Raw genomic sequence first — 22,233 nt, 5'->3', positions numbered from 1 at the left:
TTGTTGTCGTGTGGACAATGGAGTTTCTCAGGCCTGGTCTGTCCAGCCCTCCCTGTCCTCTGTGAAGTGAGAGCATGAGAAATGTTGTGAGCCTGGGGGACTAATCCCCAGCATACCTTTGCAAATTGAGTGTGGGAATTCCTAATCCATCTTGTGAAGACTGAACATATGACTTGTTGCAAATCCTCTGACTGTGTCTGTGAAAATGTGGCCACACAAAAAGAGCACAGAGGTGGCTGTGTCAGACCAGGGCCCGTGTGCTTCCACAGCCAAGGCCTTTTACTTGGCATTGGCAGAGATTATCACCTGATTTATTGTTTCTGACAATTGAAAGAGCTGCCAAATAGAACTTGGCAAGAGTAGAGTTGCCCTGAAGTGATATTCTTGTCTTACTGCTGCTCTTGTTTAGCTGTTGGACCCTGAGGCTGTAGCAATGGGGGAGCATTAGTTCCTAATTTTAAGTTCTGTACAAACCTCTGAGCTTCATCCAGTCTCTAATTGATGCTCATTTTTCACTTAGCATTTAGAAAGCTGTGTAAACTTACCCTGGCATTGTTCTTTTAACACACAGAATTTGCAGTCTGGTGTTAACAATTTCTGGCTTTTCTGTAGATCTGTTACCAAACTGCTGGAGGATTTGGTCTACTTTGTTACTGGTGGAACTAATTCTGGACAAGATGTCCTTGAAGTGGTGTTTTCTAAACCTAACAGAGAACGGCAAAAGCTGATGAGAGAACAGAATATTCTGAAGCAGGTGGGCTGTCTCTAAACTCTGCCTACAAGAAGGGTTTTTGGAAAAGAGAACTTGTTAATAGAGAACCTGACCAGGTTGGAGGGGGCTTGGAGCAGCCTGGGCTGGTGGAAGGTGTCCCTGCCCATGGCAGGGGGTGGAACGAGATGAGCTTTAAGGTCCCTTCCAACCCAAACCACTTTGTGGTTCTATGAAATTTTGGTCCCAGTTTATTGGGACTAAAAGATCCTTTGAGTTGCCAGCTTTCAGCAGGCTGTGGGGAGTGGGATTGTAGGCCCACTGTTGCCAGAAGGAAAAATTAGAGTATATGGTGTTGAATAAAGGTGACCAACATCTTCTGTCCAGGCTGCTCCACGGCCCAGGAGCTTGGTGACTGCCATGGATTTCTCATGTACCTCTAGATATTTAAAGACACCGCTTTTGCACTGTTTTTACCCAGGTAAGGCAGTGCCTCATGGGGCTGTGTCTTTGTTTTTAATGACCATCCAGATTTTCAAGCTGCTGCAGGCGCCGTTCACGGACAGCGGCGATGGGCCGATGCTGCGGCTGGAGGAGCTGGGGGACCAGCGCCACGCACCCTTCAGGCACATCTGCAGGCTCTGCTACAGGGTGCTCAGGCACTCCCAGCAGGACTACAGGAAGAATCAGGTTGGAAATATGTCTGTCCTGTTCAATGGCACCAGCATTGTTCATGTGCTCTGAAAAAAACAAAAAGGCTGCATCCTGTTAATGAAACCCTGCTCTGCTGTACTTGGTTGTACAGTCAGCAAGAAGTTTTGGGATGGCTCAGTTTTATCCTATCTGGATTTTTTCATCTCTCCCAGAGACTATAATGTAATTAGCACTGGTTCCAAGTGGGATTTAAGAAAACAACAGAATTTCTAGATTTCTAGTTGTCACATCCAGGTGAATTACAAGACTTTCTTCGTTCTCGCTTACTACAGACTCCGCTGAAAGTTGTCCTGTGAATCAAGGCTGCTCAGTTTTGTTGCCATGTATTAAAAACAAACTCAGATAAGGATAGCTGCCTTGCTGGTATCTAGCCTGGGAGGGAGGGAGGGAGGTGTTAAATTTGTCTGTCATTTGCTTTCTTTCAAAAGAACAGTTTGGATCTAATCCATTCGCTCCCTGGGATGTTGGTATTGATGAACATCCTACTGTTTTCTCTTATTGTTTTAAATTCTGAGGGTTAGTTACAACCCCCTCCTCCTTCCCTCTGTGTTTTGAAGGAATACATTGCCAAGCAGTTTGGCTTCATGCAGAAGCAGATTGGCTACGACGTGTTGGCCGAGGACACCATCACAGCCCTGCTCCACAACAACCGCAAGCTCCTGGAGAAGCACATCACAGCTGCTGAGATTGACACCTTCGTGAGTCTCGTGAGGAAAAATAGGGAGCCCAGGTGAGAGCTGCACTTTTGAGTATGTAATTACCCTTTTCCTTCTGAGAAAAGTCTGTACCTGCCAGCTTGCTCAGAAGGAAGCACAGCTAGTTCCTTCTGTTTTGACACTCCATTCCTTCTCCCCTCGGGCAGCACTCCTGCTCTGCACTGTTCAAATGGAGCTCTGACTGTTTTCTTCCTGAAATGGAGATTGCTTCAGTCTAGATCTCCCCAGTGATTGATACCCCTTTGGCTCATGTTTCCCACCAGGTTTTTGGATTACCTCTCTGATCTGTGCGTTTCCATGAACAAGTCTATTCCGGTGACACAGGAGCTGATTTGTAAAGCTGTGCTGAATCCAGCCAATGCAGACATTCTCATTGAAACCAAGTAAGTTAATGCCTGCAGAGCTGGTTTTCCTGGTGTGAAACAGAAGGAAGGTGCTTCAAAGCTGAGCACTCTGCTGGCACGTCTAGAGGAAGCAGGGAATTGTGTGCGGGGTCCTCTTCAAACACAGGGGAGCCGGGGACTGACGACAGCAAACGTCTGTCAGGGGTGTTCTCAGCCCTGCAGGCAGAAATCTTGGAGCTGTCTCATGGTTGATCCAAAGGAGACAGGCTTTGCAGGAAGGGGTGCAGGCTCCCGTGGGCCTGATCCTGCTCTGGGCTCCAGCCTGGCCTCCACCAGCTCGGGAGGGAGCTCAGCTGGCAGTGGGGCAGCCCCTGATCCATCCCTGCCACCCTTTCCTCCCTCTGAGGTTTGGATCTTGGTCTCCAGCTCTCAGCACTGCCCTGCCACTGCTGAGGCCTCATAGCAGGCACCAGGTCCTGCTTGTCTTTGATAAAGATGTCTTTATTCAATATATACACTAGAGAATAGATAACCATTATCAAAATGCTGTGAAAGGGAAGCCAGGTAGTATTTAAAACAAAAATGGGTGAGAGTATTCTTGCACATCTGATTCTCTTCATGAAATCATAAAGGCTGTATTTATTTCCACCAGCACTCAGTGTTGCTACATCACTTACTCATACTTATCCTTGTATATTTAGTTTGAGTTTTTTCAGATGTGCAATTTTTTTCTTTGCTGAAGAACTAAAAACCCCAAAAGCCCTTTTAGTATCAGCAGGTGATTTATTTCTGGTTATTCCACCACATAAGCCAGAAAAAAGTTTTGATCCAATTGGCATTTACAGGATACAGAACTAATAATTTTTTTAAAGGTATTTTTCTTTGCCAGATCTTTTCCTGGACTATGGAATGATCTTTGAACCACGTCTGCAAAGGTGTTTTTGAAAGTCAGTTACATGTGCCTTTAATTTCCTTGTTTCTTTAGTTTCTTCAAATGAAAGGAGCTGAAATGTTTGTCTTTTCAAGACTGAATGGAATGTTTATAATCTAAATTCACTCTAACCTAAAACTCCTAATAAGCCCCAATGATTTTATGTAGTAAAGTGCTACTGCTGCAGGAGTAACTGCTTTTACTCTGCTTTTACTACTCTGCTTTTACTTGGCAGAGTTGAGGAATAAAATCTGTGTTTTTGAATGCAGGCGAGATCATAAAATCAGTTCCTTGTAGCTCCCCATTTTAGCAGGTGTCTGAAATGTTGCAAAGGGGTGCCTGGGTGCTGGCAGTGTGGGATGTGACCCCCCTCCTCCTGCAGGCTGGTCCTCTCCCGCTTCGAATTCGAAGAAGTGTCAAGTGGGGAAAACGCCCTGGACGTTGGAGAAGACGAGGAAGAAGTGTGGTTGTTCTGGAGAGACAGCAACAAGGAGATCCGCAGCAAGAGCATCCGAGAGCTGGCCCAGGATGCCAAGGAAGGGCAGAAGGAGGATCGGGACGTGCTCAGCTACTACAGGTGAACACCACGCAGGAGTTGGCTGGCAGAGTTCACCAGGGCTGTGTGGGGAGGCCTGTGCTCTGCAGGGTGTGCTGTGGGACAAAGGGGCTGGTTTCACAGACAAAACGGCCTCTAGAGAGGGAGGATGAAGTCACTTTGAAGTGAGAGCTGAAAGCACAGAGTTATTCGTGGTGGGAAGTCCAGTTATCAGCTTGAGCAAGTTTAAACTGATTTAAAAAAGAGTTCAGGCTTCAGGTGCTGAATTTGCCCAGCACTTTGTGCCCGTGTTCCTGCTCGGTTTCCTGGCAGTGGGAGTCAAGAGAGCACAGGTGTGGTGTCCATTGTGTTCAGGTGGGAGCTGGGGTGAATAACCACTTGTGGGAAGAACAGGGTTGGGGTGTGCACGTGGCTTTGCTTTTGGTTTTCAGGAGTCACTGCTGTTCTCTCTGCCTTCTGCATTTCTCTCCAAGCCTTTAGTGGTCCTGTGGTCCTGAGCAGGACAACTCTGAAGTTCTGGACGTGCCTCAGGGTTGGTGTGGTGGATGTGCAGAGCTGCTCTGTGCAGCCCAGGCCGTGCCTTGAGCAGGGTCTGACATGGAGTGATGTTTCCAGATGACTTGACAAGGCACTGAGCTCTTGGCATAGTGTGAGATCAGGTTTCAGCCCAGACCAAATTCCTGTGTCTGGGTTAGAAACCCCTGGGAGTTGTTTGACTGACTCAGCTGTGGCAATGCAGAAAGTACTAAATTATTTTTTTAATAGCTGTCTTAATTTGCATTACCTCTTCCATTGAAATGGTTCTTGCAGGAGAATTCCTAATACATGGTTTTATTTGGGCCTGTTGGAGCTCAAAAGGAGACCTCTGAGTTAAAATTTTTTAAATCATATAGGCTTTCCAAATACTTTTTTCCTTGCACTTGTTTTTAAATAGAATTGGTAGTGTTGATTATTGGTGTATATATATATTGGCATAATAATTGGTAGTGTTCATTATTTTTAGTCTACGTTATACCTCATAAACGTGCTTAAAAGAAGCGTTTAGAATATGATTTAATCAAATTCCATGGGGAGTGCTGAGAGTGAAAGGAGTCTCCTTCCAATTAAACATTCCTTTCTTGACCAGCAACCTGTATGAACACTCAGGAGTGTTGGGCATCACATTATGGCCAGAGGTTAATTGTCAGCCTGTTGGATGTGTATAACTCAAATGCCACTTGCTTATGGTCAGTTCATGGACTGAAAAGATTAGGAATTAAGTTCAGTCTTTCCTTACCAATTCTCTCACTGAAGGCAGCAGAGCTCAGTAGTTGTATAATCAAACATCTGATTTTTAATGAATCTTTACCCATCTGTGTTGTTTTCTCAGTGACCAACTGTGACTTCAGCATCTGTAAGAAGTGTTTGGCCTTATACAGTGTTTAAACTGAGTTACCTAAAGTGTTGTTTGGATTCTGTTGTACCTTTCCTAGAGAGCATTGCTTATTATTTACTGTGAGGGTGGGGAGGCCCTGGCACAGGTTGCCCAGAGAAGCTGTGGCTGCCCCTGGATCCCTGGAAGTGTCCAAGGCCAGGTTGGGCTAGTGGAAGGTGTCCCTGCCCATGGCAGGGGGTGGGACTGGATGAGTTTGAGGGTCCCTTCCATTTTGTGGTTCAGTGATTCTGTGATGCTTCATCAGGGAAAATGATGCCTCCTTTTATTCTGTTCTTCCACTGTTACCATTTGATAAGCACTTTATCCTTTCCACAGTAAGCATTATTTGTATTACTGGAAAATATAATACTATTTTTATTAATCCATGAGTGTATCAGTACCACACCCCTCTCCTGTACTTTACAGCATACCGGAAATTAAAGTGTGAACTTCAGACTTACTGAAATTCAAGTATTTTTTTCAAGGTTTTTTTTTTTTTTCTTTTTTTTTCCTTTTTTCCCCCCTGAAGGTACCAGCTGAACCTCTTTGCTAGAATGTGCCTTGACCGCCAGTACTTGGCCATCAACGAGATCTCGGGGCAGCTGGACGTGGACCTGATCCTGCGCTGCATGTCCGACGAGAACCTGCCCTACGACCTGCGCGCCTCCTTCTGCCGCCTCATGCTGCACATGCACGTGGACAGGGACCCCCAGGAGCAGGTGACCCCCGTCAAGTACGCCCGGCTCTGGTCCGAGATCCCCTCGGAGATCGCCATCGATGAGTAAGTCCCTGCTGGGATGGTGTGGGAGAGCAAACCCGCTGGCGGGTTTGGGAGCGGGACCGGAGCGACCCGAAATCGGGCGTTGTTGTGTATTTGTTTATGTGGTGTTGTTATAGATTGTTTGTGCTGGCGCTGTTTAGAAGTAAAGTAAATCAAAAACGCCCACAGCGTGTTCCTGGGAGGTCAGTAACCTCCCTGTGTGTGGGGTCGGCTCTGAGGGGCTGTGGGGGTTTGTTTCCAGAACGCCCGGCGGTCACAGTGACAAGCTCTGTGGAGTGGGACCCTATATTTCCAATGAGGCCCAAACCAAGATTCCTATGAATGAATTGGACACTTGACAAAATCTGGCCTTCCAAGCTATTCAAACCATCGCTGAGGCAGCCGAACATACACCTTCATATACACAAGTACAACAGAAACCAACAGAACCATTCATAGACTTTGCAGAAAGGCTAAAGACAGCTATTGCAAAACAAGTCAAACACCCAGAAGCTCAGGATGCACTATTTTTAAGACTGGCTATAGAGCAGGTCTGATTTTGGGTGGTGTGACCTGGCCCTGGGGTGGGAAGGCAGGGGAGGAGGGTTTCAGCTTTCCTCCTGCCTTGTCTGATTAGAGAACAGTCGTAGAATTGTTAAGGTTTGAAGACCTTTAAGATCAAGTCCTGCTGTCAACACAGCACTAACACCCTGTTCTCCACTAAACCACGGCCCCAACTGCCACACCCACACGTGTGGGTGGGTGAACATTTCCAGGGATGGGGGTTCCACCACTGCCCTGGGCAGCCCCTTCCAGAGACTGACAGCCCTTTCCATGAAGACATTTTTCCTAACATCCAATCTAAACCTCCCCAGGATAAGTGGAGTTCGTGTCCTCAGAGTGTGGACTCCTCAGGGCAGACTGTCCTCGTGGGAGCTCACACCATCAGCAGCAAAAACAAGGGGAAGGTGCTGGAGACAGTCCCTTTCCTCAACCTCCAGTGGAAAATCCTCTTGTTACAGTGGTGAAAAACCTACACAAAACCACAGCTTGGCCAGGGATGTGGTTTCCTGACCACTTATTTTAACTCTTTATAATTAATGATTTAAAATTGATAGCACTCAGCTGTTCAGACCTTTTTTCAGTTGGAGAAAACGAACACCTGAAATCAGTGTTACATACCAGGAATTTAAGTCTTCTGTGTTAGTGCTGGTGTTCAGTAGTTTCTTCTTCCCTCCTTTCTAGCCTGGTTTTCTGTGCTGACAGAGACACAGTAGATAATTCTCAATTTTAAATGCCAAAACACAAACCCAAATGATTTGGGCTCTGGCAGAGGCTCAGCAGTGATAAGTGATCAAACAGGGAAACGTGAGTTGGGGGAAGGTGAGGATTGTCTTGTTCAAAGTCCCTCTGCACATACTGAGAAAAAACCCCCTAGAATTTGTGTTAAATATTAATATCTGCTTTGCATATAGATGGGTTTTATTTGGAGGAAAAATACCATCCCCAGTCAGCATCTCTTGGCCAGCCCTTCTCCTCAGTGCTGCACATCACTTGTCATTGTTTCCACTCTAATAATAAAGGTTACTTTTTTAATTTATTGGGACAAAATTATCTTTTTTTTTTTTTTCCCCCTCAGACATTTAAAAATAGTACAAAGTGAGCATATGGGATAAAACAGCAAAAGCCAGGAAATTATGGTGTCAGTGTCCTGACTCCCTCGTTTGGATAAATTATTTACCAGCCTTTAACTTCTCTTAGATTTTGACAAACCAATGAAAAATTGTATCTGGTGAAAGGAGCCCTGTGTATTTGCATGCTAAGCTTTGTGTTTTGTTTTCTTTTTTGTTTTGTTCTTTTTTTTCCCTCTTCAGCTATGATAGCAGTGGAACTTCCAAAGATGAAATTAAGGAGAGATTTGCACAAACAATGGAATTTGTAGAGGAATATTTAAGAGATGTGGTGTGTCAGAGGTTCCCTTTCTCTGATAAAGAGAAAAATAAGCTCACTTTTGAGGTAGTTACCCAGTTCTGATTTATCCTTTTCTGTTTTGTGGTGGAATGTTGGTACTTTTTTCGACACCTGATAGTTTGGCAAGCACAGATTGAGTGCTGAGCCTCAGCAGGCTCCTCCTTTCCACTGGAGCCTTTCTCCTTGTGCAAGTTTGTGAGTTTGCAGTGATGGTTCTTGAAATGCAATCAATGAATGTGAGTTTGTCTTAGATTTGCAGCAGCCTTGTTTACTTTCTGTGCTCTCAGTGTTATGGCAAAGTCAGGCCTTACTGGAATAAGTAGTCTCAAAAACTAAACACTGTGTCTGCACACAGAGAGCCTTGAGAGCTCATAGTGATGCTCCCCAAGAGTGTCCTGTGACTTACTGACCTATTAAATAGTCTGTGCAAAGGAGATGTAGCAAATCCATGCAATAGCTTTCCCAAAATAACCATTAATATGAGGAAACATGATATTCTTTTAAAAAAATAACATATTTGAGGGAACATACTTCACATAACGGGGCTACGTTAAATATTTGCCCTGTGTGTGATATTTTTGTGTGGATCTCGAAGCAGTGCACGGGGAGGAGTTGTGGGGAAACTTTACAATATCTTTTTTGTAAGATAATGATAAAAATCATCAGTACATTCCCTCTAGTCTTGCTCTGTCTTACCTGCTCTGTAATGAGACAAATGTGGTCTGATTTTGTAGCTGTAGAATATCAATTGCAGATACAGAGATTATTCCAGGCATTGCAGTTTTGTAGGCAAAAAACCTTCTGATGTAATGTAGAATTAGACAGTCTTGTGGAATTCCCAGATATTGTGATAAAATATGACTCAGCCAGGTTCTTGATCTTGTCACTGTGTTAAGAACAACTTGATTGTGAAAGCAAAATGTTTAGTATTAATCAGGCTTTTTATTGTTATTTTGGTAGGTTGTTAACTTAGCCAGAAATCTGATATATTTTGGTTTCTACAACTTCTGTGACCTCCTCAGACTAACCAAAATCCTCCTTGCTATATTAGACTGTGTGCACATCACTACCATCTTCCCTATTACCAAGATGGCAAAAGGCGAGGAAAGCAAAGGTAAGGCTGGAAAATGATGGGTGGAAAGTTCTTGGGTGGTTCAGGTTTGTCTCAAAATGTCAGTGTGGGTTGGAATCATGGAATCATAGAATATCCTGAGCTGGGAGGGACCCACAAGGACCATCCAGTCCAACCCCTGGCCCTGCACAGACACCCCAACAATCCCACCCTGTCCCTGAGAGCGTTGTCCAAACCCTCCTGGAGCTCTGGCAGCCTTGGGGCTGTGCCCACTGCCCTGGGGAGCCTGGTCAGTGCCAGCCACCTTCTGGGGGAAAAACCTTTCCCTGAGATCCAGCCTGCCCCTGCCCTGTCCCAGCTCCAGCCCTTCCCTGGGTGCTGTCCCTGCTCACCCAGAGCAGAGCTGGAGCTGCCCCTCGGGAGGAGCCGCAGACCCTGCTGGGCTCTGACCTCAGTCTCGTCTCCAGCTGGACACACCAAGTGCCCTCAGCTGCTCCTTGGGTGGCCCCTCAGACCCTTCCCCACCCCTGTGTCCCTCCTTTGGACACTCTCCAACAGCTTTAGATGTTTCCTTTATTGTGATACCCCAAACTGCCCCCAGGACTGGAGGAGAGGCTGCCCCAGGGTGGAGCAGAGGGACAGTCTCCTCCCTGGACCAGACGCTGATGCTGTGCTTGGAAATCTCCTCCTTTCTGTCCATGGCTTGGCTGTAAAGCTGAGTAATGCCTGTAATGGAAGAGGGAAAGGGCAGGGGTTTTCTCCAAGTACTGCAGAGCTTCTGTTGGCTTCCCTTTGTCCCAAGGATTTGGATGTGTAATGTTGAGACAGTTTCTCTCCATAGGATGTGGAGGGTCCTTGCCCTGTTAATGCAGCCCCATTACACCATCATAACTTTACCTGTTTGCCTCTCTGAAGGGAGCAATGTGATGAGGTCAATCCATGGAGTGGGAGAGCTGATGACCCAGGTGGTGCTCAGAGGTGGGGGGTTCCTGCCCATGACTCCGCTCGCTGCTGCTCCCGAGGGGAATGTCAAGCAGAGCGAGCCGGAGAAGGAGGACATCCTGGTCATGGACACCAAGCTGAAGATCATTGAAATACTTCAGGTACCAGCAACATGCATTAATGCAGCATCCTGTGCTCTCTGTAAGCATTAACAGGGTCCTGCTGCCTTTTAATTTATTTCTGCCTGGTATGTGCCTCTTACACCAGTAAAGCGTTACAGAAGGTGACCTTGCAGGCACTTGGCTCTCAACTTGCCTGTGTCAATATTATGCCTTTACTGAAACAATTTATTAGAAAAGAGCTTGCAATAGACATCTGCATATTTAGCAGTGATTTAACAGGAAGTACGTGACTTGAAGCAGACATTTTCCACCCCACTGTCTGACCAGTTTCTTGGAGTCTACAGGGCCATCTCAAGTGCCCCAAGGAAGGGGGGGATACTGGAGACTCCTCTTGGCACAGCCCTCAGCCTGCCATGTTTTTTCAGCATGCACATTAGCCAGCCTCGCTGTCTCTTCCATCTCTGTCTGGCTTTTCTCATGGGCTCACTCCTGAGTCTTCGGGGCACACACAGTTTTTTCCCTTTTCCACGGCACTGCCTCGATCAAGAGGTTACTGCAGAATTCCTACCCTGAAATCCAGCTTCCCCCTCTGACTGTAGGAGTCCTTTTTCTGCTCAGTAACTTCATCAGTGAGTTCATGGAGATCAGAATGATGCTGCAAGAGCCTCGTGGGCAGGAGTATGTGAGGCAGCAGGAGATCCCTGGTGTTCCTTCCCCGTGCCCCGTGGGAGGCTGCGCACGGAGCACGGGGTGAGGTCCTGCCCTTCCCTCAGCAGCAGATGCAGCACACAGGGAGGCTTCAATCCTTCCTTTCACCAGTGCTAATTTTAGTTAAAGCCACAGCTTCTCTTGTGGCCCAGCATGTGCAGAGGGGTGGTTCAGTGTGCCAGTATCCCCCCAGTTACCAGGCTCTATTCAAACTGGCATTAAGCCTTTTCCCTGAAAGCTCTGAGAACTGTGAGTGTTCTTGGCATTGTATCTCCTTCCTCAAGAGGAAGATCATGGAGAAGGTGGTCTCTGCTAGGGTGGAGGTTACTCTGGCACCAGCTAGTCCTGAACTGGTGTAGCTGCTGTATGGGAGCAGCCTGGCTCCTGGCAGCTCACGTCCTGCTCCTGTGCCCCAGCACCCCGGGAGAACAGCAGCACATGTCTGTGGGATTCCTGCTGGCTCAGAATGGAGATGGAAATGCTGCTTTCCTTCCCTGGGGGATGGGGTGTGGATGCCAGCATCAGGCAGTAACGAGGGAGCAAAGCTCTGCCAAAGCACCTTACTCATGTTTTATTATGTGTGTGTATCGTGCTCGTGGAAAGCACTGAGAAAATGACTGAATCCTGGGGATTTGTAAGACAACATTTGCATACCTCTTGGAATCACAGAAACCCAGGGTGGTTTGGTTTGGAAGGGACCTTAAAGATCATCCAGACCATTCTACCCTTTGCCATGGGCAGGGACACCTTCCACCAACCCAGGTTACTCCAAGCCCCGTCCAACCTGGCCTTGGACACTTCCAGGGATGGGGCAGCCACAGCTTCTCTGGGCAACCTGTGCCAGGGCCTCCTCACCCTGGGTAACTTTTCCAAGTGAAATCCACATCTCTGCTCAGTTGATGCTGCATGTTGGTGGCCCTGCATTGTGTGTAAATGGTAGGTGTGCTGGGAATGGGCACATTATTTCAACATTTTTCCTACTTCTGTATCCCCAGTTTATTTTGAACGTGCGACTGGACTACAGGATCTCCTGCCTGCTTTGCATATTTAAACATGAGTTTGATGAAAGCAATGCCCAGATGTCCGAGTCACCCACTGGAAGCAGCAGTCAAGAAATGCCAGCTAATGTTCCAGGTTGGTTATTTTGCAAGGAATGAGGTGGTGTGGGTTAGGGGACACTCTGCAATCTTAGAGGGGCTGGTGAGTAATTGTTTCAGGTTCTTGCTTTGGCACACAAATGGTCCCACTGGAGTAGAGTGCCCTGCTCACAGTGGAATAAATGAGTAGGATCATTTCCATATGTTCAGCATTTTCCAACTAAATACTGTCACCTACTTGCTTCCATTGTATTAAGTGTGACCAAGAGCCTGAGTTACATCCTTTAAAAAAACCCTGAAATAAACACTGTCATGTGTGACCTGTCATCGACCTCAGAGCTTTTCTGTTGATGTTTCTGGGTGAAGGAAAATGGTCCCCATAGTAATGTGGTTTTCTCCATCTCTTCCCCTTTTCCTCATGCCTGTACCCACCCAAATTTTTCTTTTCCAAAGGTATTGTAGGAAGGCAAGACCTCTGGAGGTGTCTGGGCCTCTGTGCTACTGTGGAGGAGCTTGTCATGTCCAGTGTTCTTCTGAACTGGAAGCAGGATGGTGGACTGGGTCAATGGGGGTTGTCTGTTGGGATATCACTTTCCAGGGCAAAAAGTGTCCTGTAGGAGGACCTGTGCCATGTAGGAATAACTGAACTTTAAGTGTGCAGCTTAGGAGTCATCAAACAGCTTTTATTCCCCAATTTGGGGGCTGTATCTGCAGATGCAGAGGAAAATAATAAGAAAAATGTGGTTTAGATGTGAAGTGTTCAAAGTGTGACTGTCTTTCGATCTCACTTCAAGGGGGATGTGTTGACTCTTTTCCTGGGCTACCTGAGCCTTTGGAATGGGGCTGGGGGCACACCCACAGCTCTTTCTGCCAGCTGAACTTTGGGAGAAATGGGGTACATGTTTTTGGCAAGGATATAAAATCCCTGTGCTCCCTTCTGTTCCCCTTGGCAAATATTTGTGAAATAATGAGGCTCCAAGTCTGTTTTGTCAGTTTTATGTTGTTGGGGTTTTTTTTATTATTTTATTTCAGAATATTGGTCATTGCCCATGTGATGAGGTACCTTACACTGAGAAAGGCAAAGGCCTTTTTATTGCTGTCATGGCTGAATTTATTACTTTAGAACTTCTCAAGGGTGAAGTTTGGCTTTTACTGTGAATGGCCCCTTGGAATGACACCAGGTCCCATTCAGCATCCTGGAATGATGCTGGTGCAATCTAAAAACAGGCAAGAGAGGAATAAGCCTGGATGTTGCTGAAATGATTACACAGTTTAATTTGTGAGCAGGGAGCAGGTTAATTTATTGTCTTATGTTATCTGAGCAGCTGCTTCAGTGATCTCGGTGTCCCTTTCAGCTTGTTATGACCCCCTTGTTCACTCCCCTGTCACCACTTGCCATTTGAAATGTTTTTAGGCTGAAAAAAACCTCTTTGATGTCACTCTGATGTCACGTGTTTGTCTCGTGTTCTCAGGAGCCCTGGACTTCGAACATATCGAGGAACAAGCTGAGGGGATCTTTGGAGGAAGGAAAGTATCTCTTCACAGGTGCTCATCGAGGGGCAGCTCTGAGTCTCCAGGCTGCAGGGCTCCCAGGGAGTGGGAATTCCAGTCCAGAGGGAGGTGGTGGCTGGGGAGAGCTTGAAAACAGCTGTCACAGTTACTCAGGCTCCATTTTCTTAAAATGACTTCAATGCAGCTCAAAGTAGGGTCCAGTTGTATTAAAAACCACAGATAAGGGATACAGGGGTCCTTCAGCCAGAAGAGTCATCGTGGGAGGGCTCCACTTAATGGGTAAAAGCCAGGGTGGAGAATTAGGGCATCTTAAGCTCAGTGCTGCAGTGAAATCTTACTTAGGTGGAAGAGTTTGTGCAGGCAAGGATTGGCAAAACTGTAAATTGGGTAATGCAAGCTGAGTGGACCCTGAGCAGTGAGATTCTGGAATAGCCTCCCTCTTAACAGCACACCAAAACCCCCTGTCCTGAGATAGCATTTGATTTGATAAATTTCCTCCTTACTTAAAAGTAAGAAAAGAGGTTTTCCTCCTGCTAAGTGGATTAAGAACCTGCTGGACCACTCAGTCTAATGTGCCAGTTAACTCCTCCACTCTGTTTTCAGTGAGGAGAACACACCTCTGGATTTGGATGATCACGGTGGCAGAACATTTCTCCGAGTTCTGTTGCACTTAACCATGCATGATTACCCTCCCCTGGTGTCTGGAGCACTGCAGCTCCTCTTCAGGCACTTCAGCCAGAGGCAAGAAGTCCTTCAAGCTTTCAAACAGGTATGTGTGAGTTCCAAGAGCTATTCCTCATCTGAATGTGTGTATTGCAGCTAAAAACAACCCCTTTTTGTGCAACTAATGGATTGCATTCATGTAAGGTTCAACTGCTTGTTACCAGCCAAGATGTTGACAACTACAAGCAGATCAAACAAGACTTGGACCAGCTGAGGTCAATAGTGGAGAAGTCGGAGCTGTGGGTGTACAAAGGCCAAGGTCCTGACGAGGCCATGGACAGTGTGCCAGGTGAAAACGAGCACAAGAAGAAAGAGGTAATTAGGCTGTGTTTGTGCAGATTCCCCTGTGGGTATTTTGAGGGGGTGGCTGTGTTCAGAGCTGTGGCAGAAGCCCATCTTCCCAGCACGCTGAGCAGCCTGGTGAGGCTGGCTGTGTACTTTTAAGTTAAGGCAAGAGCAAGGGGAGAACTTGAGCTGGTTGATACCAAGTGGAGACTGCTCAGGATTAGCAGCCACTGAAGTGTCACCCTTAGGGTCTTAACAGAGCTGGTTTGGGTTGTCTCTGGCTCCCCAGTTCTGTCCTTCCAGCACTGACCAATCACATGGGATTTGTCCAGTTAAAAGCACCTCAAGTAAGGTAAGGGCAGAGCTGTGAACTGCTCAGGTGATGCCTTTTCAGTCATGCCACTGATAAATGACAGAAGAGAACTGTGCTTTATCTGTGCCTGATAATCCAGGACTTTCCTGACATGCACATCTGACTTGGAACTCATTAAACACATTTTGCCTCCGTATAATTTGCAGTCAAATAGACAAGACTGGGTGAGGGAATCCAAGAAACAGTCCCTCGGTTATGAACATTCATTGTTGGAAGTAAAGACAAGTAATTTACTTGTTGCTTTTCTTGTGCAGGTCCTGAGAGGCATTTCTTAGTCTGTGTGCAGTGACAGTTTAATAATAGTTGAGAGGAAGAGAAGTAAGGACTTTTTTTGGGGGGGGAGACTTGATTAGAGACAGAATGTGACAACCAAAGGAAAGGACAGGAAGTTGCTGTCTCTGAAATCATCCCACCCTCACCTTATTTTGTGTTATAGAGGTCAGTGTGACTTGACAAGATAATTGTATGTATTTTTGTGAGACTGTCAGAGCTGGAGGATGACAGTCCTTCCCAGGAGGAGAGCGGGCGCTGTCCTAGAACGGTAATTTTAGCCTTTGTGAAGGCAGTAGTATAAGCTACTAATAAATTGTCTGATTTTATCCTCAGGAAGGTCACAGCAAGTCCCAAAAGCCTGAAAGTACTAGCAGCTACAACTACCGGGTAGTAAAAGAGGTAAAACTTTGCTTCTTGATAGTTCCCTGGCAGTGTAAATGAGTAACAGAGCTCTGGAGAGCTGCAGGCAGAGGGAGGCACCCAGGACAGTCTGAGTCACTGTGCCATTGTGGAAACTATTTGCTGAGTAATAACATATCCCAGCTTGAATGGGAAGCCAGGATATAATAAGCACGACGTGTGTACTCTTTCCTTGAGGATGGATTAGTGAGAAACGCGAGGTTTTGCTGCTGTTTCAATGGTAACACAATATTTTTATTGTTAAAGACTACAAAGGCAGGAGGCAGGGGGAGAAGCCATTTAGTTTGCCCTGGTCCTGAGTACCTGGCACTCAAACCCGCCGTGCTGTTGGAATTTAACTTAGGAAACACCAGACTGAGAGTGTGTGTTGGTGCTGGTGTGGTGTGAGCTGCAGGCCTGTGTGTGGAGCCTGTGGTGGGTTCTGCAGGAGCATAGGATCACAGAGCATCCAGAGCTGGAAGGGACCCACAAGGATCATCCAAGTGCACCAGCCTTAGTCAGATGCCATGGATGGAGCCTGGGCCATGAGGAGCTGCCTGGAGCCGCTCTGCTCCACACAGAGGAGTTTCTCCCCGTTGCTGCTCTCTGGGACCTGGCATTCTGTGAAGGAACAGCCAGGCTCTGGGCTCTAAAGCCAGTCTCTCTGCAGATCCTGCTGCGGCTAAGCAAGCTCTGTGTGCAGGAAGGGGCCTCGGTGAGGAAGAGCCGGAAGCAGCAGCAGCGACTCCTGCGGAACATGGGAGCCCACGCCGTGGTGCTGGAGCTGCTGCAGATCCCCTACGAGAAGGTGGGGCTCCTCTGCTGTCTCCTTGCTTTGGGTCCCGTTGGCAGGCTTTTAATGCCTCCTCTGAATCTTGGATATGTTGGAATGTATTGGATCCACAGGGGCTGGTTTATATGGTCTCATAGTCTGTAAAATATCCATACTTTGGGGAGCTTGGACAAGCTCTGTTTGTTTGAAGTCTTTAACATACAGTTATGCACTATTTCCTGAAGAAGTATTTGTCTGCCATAGCTCAGAGTAAGACCAAGGCTCAACTGGGAGCTTTTCATGGGAGGCATGTGGAGTTGAGCTGTGGAAGCAAGACCCAGTTGTTGCTACCAGGCAGCTGCATGCCCACCATCCTGGGAACACCAGAGTGCCTGGTCCCCATGGGATTTGTCAGGTCTGTCCAGTAGTTAAACACAGACCCCCTGAGTTGCAGAGTCCCAAACTCCCCCCTCAGAAATGAATAAATACCAACTGGCCCGCCAGGTCAGGGCTCAGTAACGAGCCCTGTCAGATGCCACATGTTATCACAGTGCAGTGTGGAGCCCACTGGGACTGGTTTGGAGCCCATTGGGTCTGGGTTGTGTCTGGTTGGAGCCTGCACAGCCCCATGTTGTGCTGATGCAGCACAGCCCAAGTTCTTCCTGTTGGCTGCCCATTAGTCACAGGTGACAGGTACTTATCAGTGCAGAGGTGACAAGTTTCCTGATCACTCTGCTGTCCTCTGTTCCAAACTCCACAGGTTTCTGAGAACCAGTAATTCTGGACAGTAGCTTTGATTAATGTTAAGTCTCATGGTTTCTTGCTTCATACTTTGCTAAAAAATGGGCAGCAAAGACACTCCAACATCTTGTCTCCTTTCTGTCCTGTACATGTGAATGTGCATTGGACAGGCAGCGTGGAAGGGGTTTCACCCTTGGAAATATATGAAATTCCTTAAAAGTAAAAACATACTCTGATTTTCCAAACTGCATCTTCTGCCATCAGTGGGTCGGGGATCCACACTGACGTCAGAGGAGAGGCACCAGTTCCTCAGCAGTGCTTGGAAGTGTGCAAGCAGTGTGCAGGTTCCAGTAAATATAAATTGGGCTGAACTGGTGCAGTGACAACTTTCCACGTCTCCCTTGCCATGAGCTGCCCATCTGTCTGTGCAGTGGAACGTGGCAGAGTTCCTGGGCAGCCCCGAGGTGATGATGTGTGGCTTGGCCAACGTGCCGGGATGTTCAGAAGTGTAGAAGTGACTAAAGCACGTTGCTGGCAGGCCTGGCCGTGGAGTAGGCAGTTTTAAGGAATAAACTGCTGTAATTTCTATTATGGACTTCAATTTTGATGCTCTTTAGAACTGTGGAATGGGCCAAACTCATCCCGAGTGTCTGCGAGCTGGGTGGAGGTTGTTTTCCTTCGGAGTGTGAGGGACGTGACAGTTCCTTTGCAGAGCTGGAGCTGTGGCTTGTCCAGTGCTCACCTGAAAGTGAACCTTTGGAGTCCCTTTAACTCCCTCTTGTTTGTCATGCAACCCCAGGCTGAAGACACGAGGATGCAGGAGATAATGAAGCTTGCACACGAGTTTTTGCAGAACTTCTGCGCTGGGAACCAACAGAATCAGGCCTTGCTGCACAAGCACATAAACCTGTTCCTTAACCCAGGGGTAAGAATAACCTCAGGCCATGATTTATTTTTTGTTCTAGCAAGGAAAGGGACTGGATTGTCCTTGGTGAAGCCTCAGGGGCTGTTCTGATGCAAGATTGGTTGAAGAGGTCACATTTTGTTTTCATTCTGAAGCCTTAAAGGTTGGCAAGATGTTTGTTTAGGGCCATTTCAGTGTAGAAAGTTCAAGAGGCTGAAGTGGAGTGAAAAACAGACTGAGATAGGAGCTGGGGTGTTGAAAGATGAGGTCCAGAAATGTTCCTCCAGCCCCGCGCCCTGCAGGAGCGTTGGCTTTACCCTGCCCTCTGGGGGGGCCCGGTGGGTTGTTTATTTTCTGATTGCTTTCTTCCCTTCATCCCATAGATTCTGGAAGCAGTGACAATGCAGCACATTTTCATGAACAACTTCCAGCTCTGCAGCGAGATCAACGAGCGCGTCGTTCAGCACTTCGTCCACTGCATCGAAACCCACGGCAGGAACGTTCAGTACATCAAGTTCCTGCAGACAATCGTCAAGGCAGAGGGGAAGTTCATTAAGAAATGCCAGGATATGGTAATGGCTGAGGTGAGAGCTGCAGGGATTTGCAGGGTCTGAACAGAAGTTTTCACATAGCAGTTGGTGAACATGACAAATTGATCCTCTCGCTTCGGGGACTGCCAAGAAGCTGACAGTGAGCTCTCACCATGCAAAAAGAGCAAACAGCTCCCAGAAAGCTCAGGCTTTTTGTGACCAAAAGCTTTCTGAGCTCCTGACTCATAGGTGTAACGAGGGGTTGATAATTAATGGCACAAGTTACTTCCCAGCATGTGTGCACAGCAGTACACAGGTGGGATTATGAAGCAGGGGTGCCTTTCTCTAGCAAAATTGGCTCGAAGAGAATTAGTTTAATTTCAAGATCACTAATGCAGAAGGAGAATTTTACCATGATAGTGTTTTGATGGGAATTCTTTATAGCATCCAGAGTGGTGTGGGCTGGAAGGGACCTTCAAGCCCATCCAGTCCCACCCTCTGCCATGGGCAAGGACACCTTCCACTATCCCAGGCTGCTCAGAACTGGCCTTGGAGACTTCCAGGGATGGGGCAGCCACAGCTTCTCTGGGCACCCTGTGCCAGGGCCTCCCCACCCATACTTTTCCTATCTTTCAGTTTGAAGCCATTCCCCCTTGTCCTGTCACTCCAGGCCCTTGTAAATAGTCTTAGCAAGATGTACTTACTCAGCTGTTTAAGTGCTGAAGGTGGAAAAGATGAGGGTGTTCCTTAGGTGTGTGGGTAACTGGGAAATTGGAGTGGCAGGGTAGAAGGGAGAGGTAAGAGAAGGGTGACTAAGTGCCTCTAAGTGGGATATTGGATGTGATCCATGACGGTGTATTTACACATCTGATGGGATGTTTGGCCTCCTCAGCAGGGGGAGCCCCAGGATCAGATTTGTCAAATCTGGCTTTTGTGCATCAGTCCTGGTAGATTGATGGAAAATCTTCCAGAATTTGTTGTTCAGCTCGAAAGCAGCTTTGTGAGCTTCTCAGCACACAGCTGAGTTTGTGAGGTGGTCAGCAGTGCTGAGCAGAGGGGGCTGCCTGAGAGGTTTCCTCCTGCCTTTTATCCTGCTGTTTTTCCCAAACCCTGGGGGAGGACAGCCCTGGACCCCTCCTGCTCAGCAGTGCCCAGCCTGGGGCAGGTCTCACTTTGCTCATTCTCCTTCCTTTCCTGGAGTTCCAGGAGGGCTGAGCTGCTCTGAAATCGTGGCCAGCAGGGTGTCAGATGTGAAGCTGATGGAAATCTCCAGTGTGTGACTTAAGGTGTCACTTTGTGCCTTGGAAGATGGATGGTGTTTGCTCAGAAGGGTGGAAGGAGTGAGCCCTGAGCTCTCCCATCCCTGTGACCCCGGGCAGTTCTCTGACCAGCACAGAGCTGCCCACAGCTGCATTAAAAAGTCAACTGAGGCAACAGGACATGAAATAAAAAAGCACAATGGAAAGTCAGAAGTTTGTTGGCACAGCTTCTGTCTAAGCAGGCAGCTGGACTGGCTTTGAACTTCTCCAGCAGTTCAGAAGTGGTAAATTCTTTAGGAGAAAATGTCCTACTCGTGTCCTGTCTCCCGTGAAGACAGCACAGGAGCAGTGCCCAGCTGACCTGGGGGCTGTGCTCCTTTGAGTGTCTGAGGAGCAGCTCATGGGCATTTGCAGCCCCAGAGTAGGGGGATGCCGTGGGGAGATCCCAGGCTTTGCTCTGCTGATGGAATGTCCTCCGTCCTTGGCAGCTGGTGAACGCAGGAGAAGATGTGCTGGTGTTCTACAACGACAGAGCCTCCTTCCAGACCCTGGTGCAGATGATGAGGTCAGAGAGGGATCGGATGGACGAGAACAGCCCCCTGATGTACCACATCCACCTGGTGGAGCTGCTGGCTGTGTGCACTGAGGGCAAAAATGTCTACACAGAGATCAAGTGCAACTCCCTCCTCCCCCTGGATGACATTGTGAGGGTGGTGACCCACGAGGATTGCATTCCTGAGGTGAGGGCTGATAGAAGAACTGACCTGTTTCTATTTGAAATGTGCTGATTTTGGGTGAGAGAGGTTGGATATTGCTGAGTCTGGCCTGGGAAGGGGGTGGTGCAGGTGGGCAGTGAGCTGGGAAACTGGATTCCTTCCCTGCTTCTGCTGTCAGCACCCCCAGTCAATCTGGATAGTGAAGTTAAATCCTTTTATACTTACTCCTTAGCCATAAAATAGGAATGTGATGCTGTACTTGGTTATTTTATAAGGTTCTTGAGGCAGAGAGGTTTGTGGATGTGCTGCTAACCTTGAACAGATGGTTCTGCAGGTCTGGAAATTATTATGATGCTGACGTTTGGTCTGCAGTTATCCTGGAGGTTTTTTATTGGATGGTGTCTTGCTATTCATGGCATTAAATTTCACCAGTGGTTAAATAAAAGGAAGTGGAATTCCAGATTATTTACGTAGCAGTTTTAATGTGACATTATATTCATCCGTACCACCATTCAGCTTTTTATGCTTTATTAATTTTTTCCTCTGCTTTTAGGTCAAAATAGCCTACATCAACTTCTTGAACCACTGCTACGTGGACACAGAAGTAGAAATGAAAGAGATTTACACCAGTAATCACATGTGGAAGCTGTTTGAGAACTTCCTGGTTGACATCTGTCGGGTAATGTGTCTGTACCAAGGAACTGAATTCAGAAAGCTCAAAAGAGCCTATTTAATATACAACAGTAAGAATAAAACATACCAGTGCATCAAGGCAATAAGCTCCCTGAATTCTGTGTTCCTGTAAATTTATGTGTGCCTTCTTTGCCTTATGCCTGTGGATTCCATTAGTCATATTCCATGGAACACATTAATATTTTCCTTTTTAAAAGAAAAAACCCAACCAAACCAGAGCTCAGTGAAGCCCCACACCCTGCTCCTTTGTCCAGTGCCTTTTCTGTCCTGCCACCTGGTTTGCTTATTCTGGCCAGGATCGCTGAGCTCCTTCCTGAGCGACATTTTTTGGCCGGTCAGGACAGATTTTTTCCAAGCCTGGCATTTATTCGGCCCTGTGGCTTTTTGCCTGGGATTCCAAGTATTTCCCCGTACGAAAGCATTACACCTCAGTGCTCCCTACCCTTCCCCTGCTCTCCTCCAAGGCAGTGTGGTTCTCTCCCTCCCCCTGAAGGTGCTCTGTGCCAGCACATTGTACCAGGGACACCCTTGGCTTTGCCCTTGTGGGTGCTGGAGGTCCAGAGCTCCAGTGTCACAAACACCAGCATGGCAGGGAACTGCTGGGACTGGAATAATGGGAAGCCAGGAATTCCAGTTGTAAGGGTGGTTGATCTGCCTTGGTGAGCTGCTGCTGAGCTGAGGGTGGTTTGTCCTGCAGGCCTGTAACAACACCAGCGACAGGAAGCACGCGGACTCCATCCTGGAGAAGTACGTGACGGAGATCGTGATGAGCATTGTCACCACCTTCTTCAGCTCCCCCTTCTCTGACCAGAGCACAACCCTGCAGGTAGGAAAATGCAGAGACAGAAAAGGGAAAACATGCTGCCAAGGCAGTTCTGTTCATTCCACTGGGGTGCCGTTTACCAGGTCAAAAGAAACATGTGTTGTGATGGGGGAACAAGTATCTGACTGTTCCTTGTGACCTTTCGCTGGAGAAATGGAAAGATTTGTAGATCAG

The 22,233-nt window shown here is 47.4% G+C and overlaps 1 protein-coding gene across 11 annotated transcripts in view; it reads left to right on the top strand.

Moving 5' to 3' along the window:
- ITPR1 (inositol 1,4,5-trisphosphate receptor type 1) overlaps positions 1–22,233 on the top strand; it is a 163,756-nt gene that overhangs the window by 62,055 nt on the left and 79,468 nt on the right. For 10 of the 11 annotated variants that reach the window (XM_039378492.1, XM_039378491.1, XM_039378488.1 and 7 more), the window contains 20 exons: positions 613–754; positions 1,241–1,399; positions 1,981–2,153; positions 2,403–2,522; positions 3,797–3,991; positions 5,914–6,165; positions 8,019–8,160; positions 9,076–9,229; positions 10,103–10,290; positions 11,955–12,093; positions 13,529–13,601; positions 14,172–14,337; positions 14,436–14,606; positions 15,556–15,621; positions 16,292–16,429; positions 17,934–18,059; positions 18,422–18,622; positions 20,316–20,567; positions 21,097–21,222; positions 21,934–22,062. In XM_039378492.1, coding sequence (XP_039234426.1) covers positions 613–754; positions 1,241–1,399; positions 1,981–2,153; positions 2,403–2,522; positions 3,797–3,991; positions 5,914–6,165; positions 8,019–8,160; positions 9,076–9,229; positions 10,103–10,290; positions 11,955–12,093; positions 13,529–13,601; positions 14,172–14,337; positions 14,436–14,606; positions 15,556–15,621; positions 16,292–16,429; positions 17,934–18,059; positions 18,422–18,622; positions 20,316–20,567; positions 21,097–21,222; positions 21,934–22,062 — 3,112 coding nt within the window. The remainder of the gene's footprint in view (positions 1–612; positions 755–1,240; positions 1,400–1,980; positions 2,154–2,402; positions 2,523–3,796; positions 3,992–5,913; positions 6,166–8,018; positions 8,161–9,075; positions 9,230–10,102; positions 10,291–11,954; positions 12,094–13,528; positions 13,602–14,171; positions 14,338–14,435; positions 14,607–15,555; positions 15,622–16,291; positions 16,430–17,933; positions 18,060–18,421; positions 18,623–20,315; positions 20,568–21,096; positions 21,223–21,933; positions 22,063–22,233) is intronic. The other variant, XM_039378484.1, reaches the window with a different exon arrangement.

Source organism: Pipra filicauda, unplaced genomic scaffold, assembly GCF_003945595.2.
Source record: "Pipra filicauda isolate LSUMZ 115617 unplaced genomic scaffold, ASM394559v2 scaffold139_size1960392_pilon, whole genome shotgun sequence".
In the NCBI taxonomy this organism is placed as follows: domain Eukaryota; kingdom Metazoa; phylum Chordata; class Aves; order Passeriformes; family Pipridae; genus Pipra; species Pipra filicauda.
This window is presented reverse-complemented; position numbering and strand designations above follow the sequence as displayed.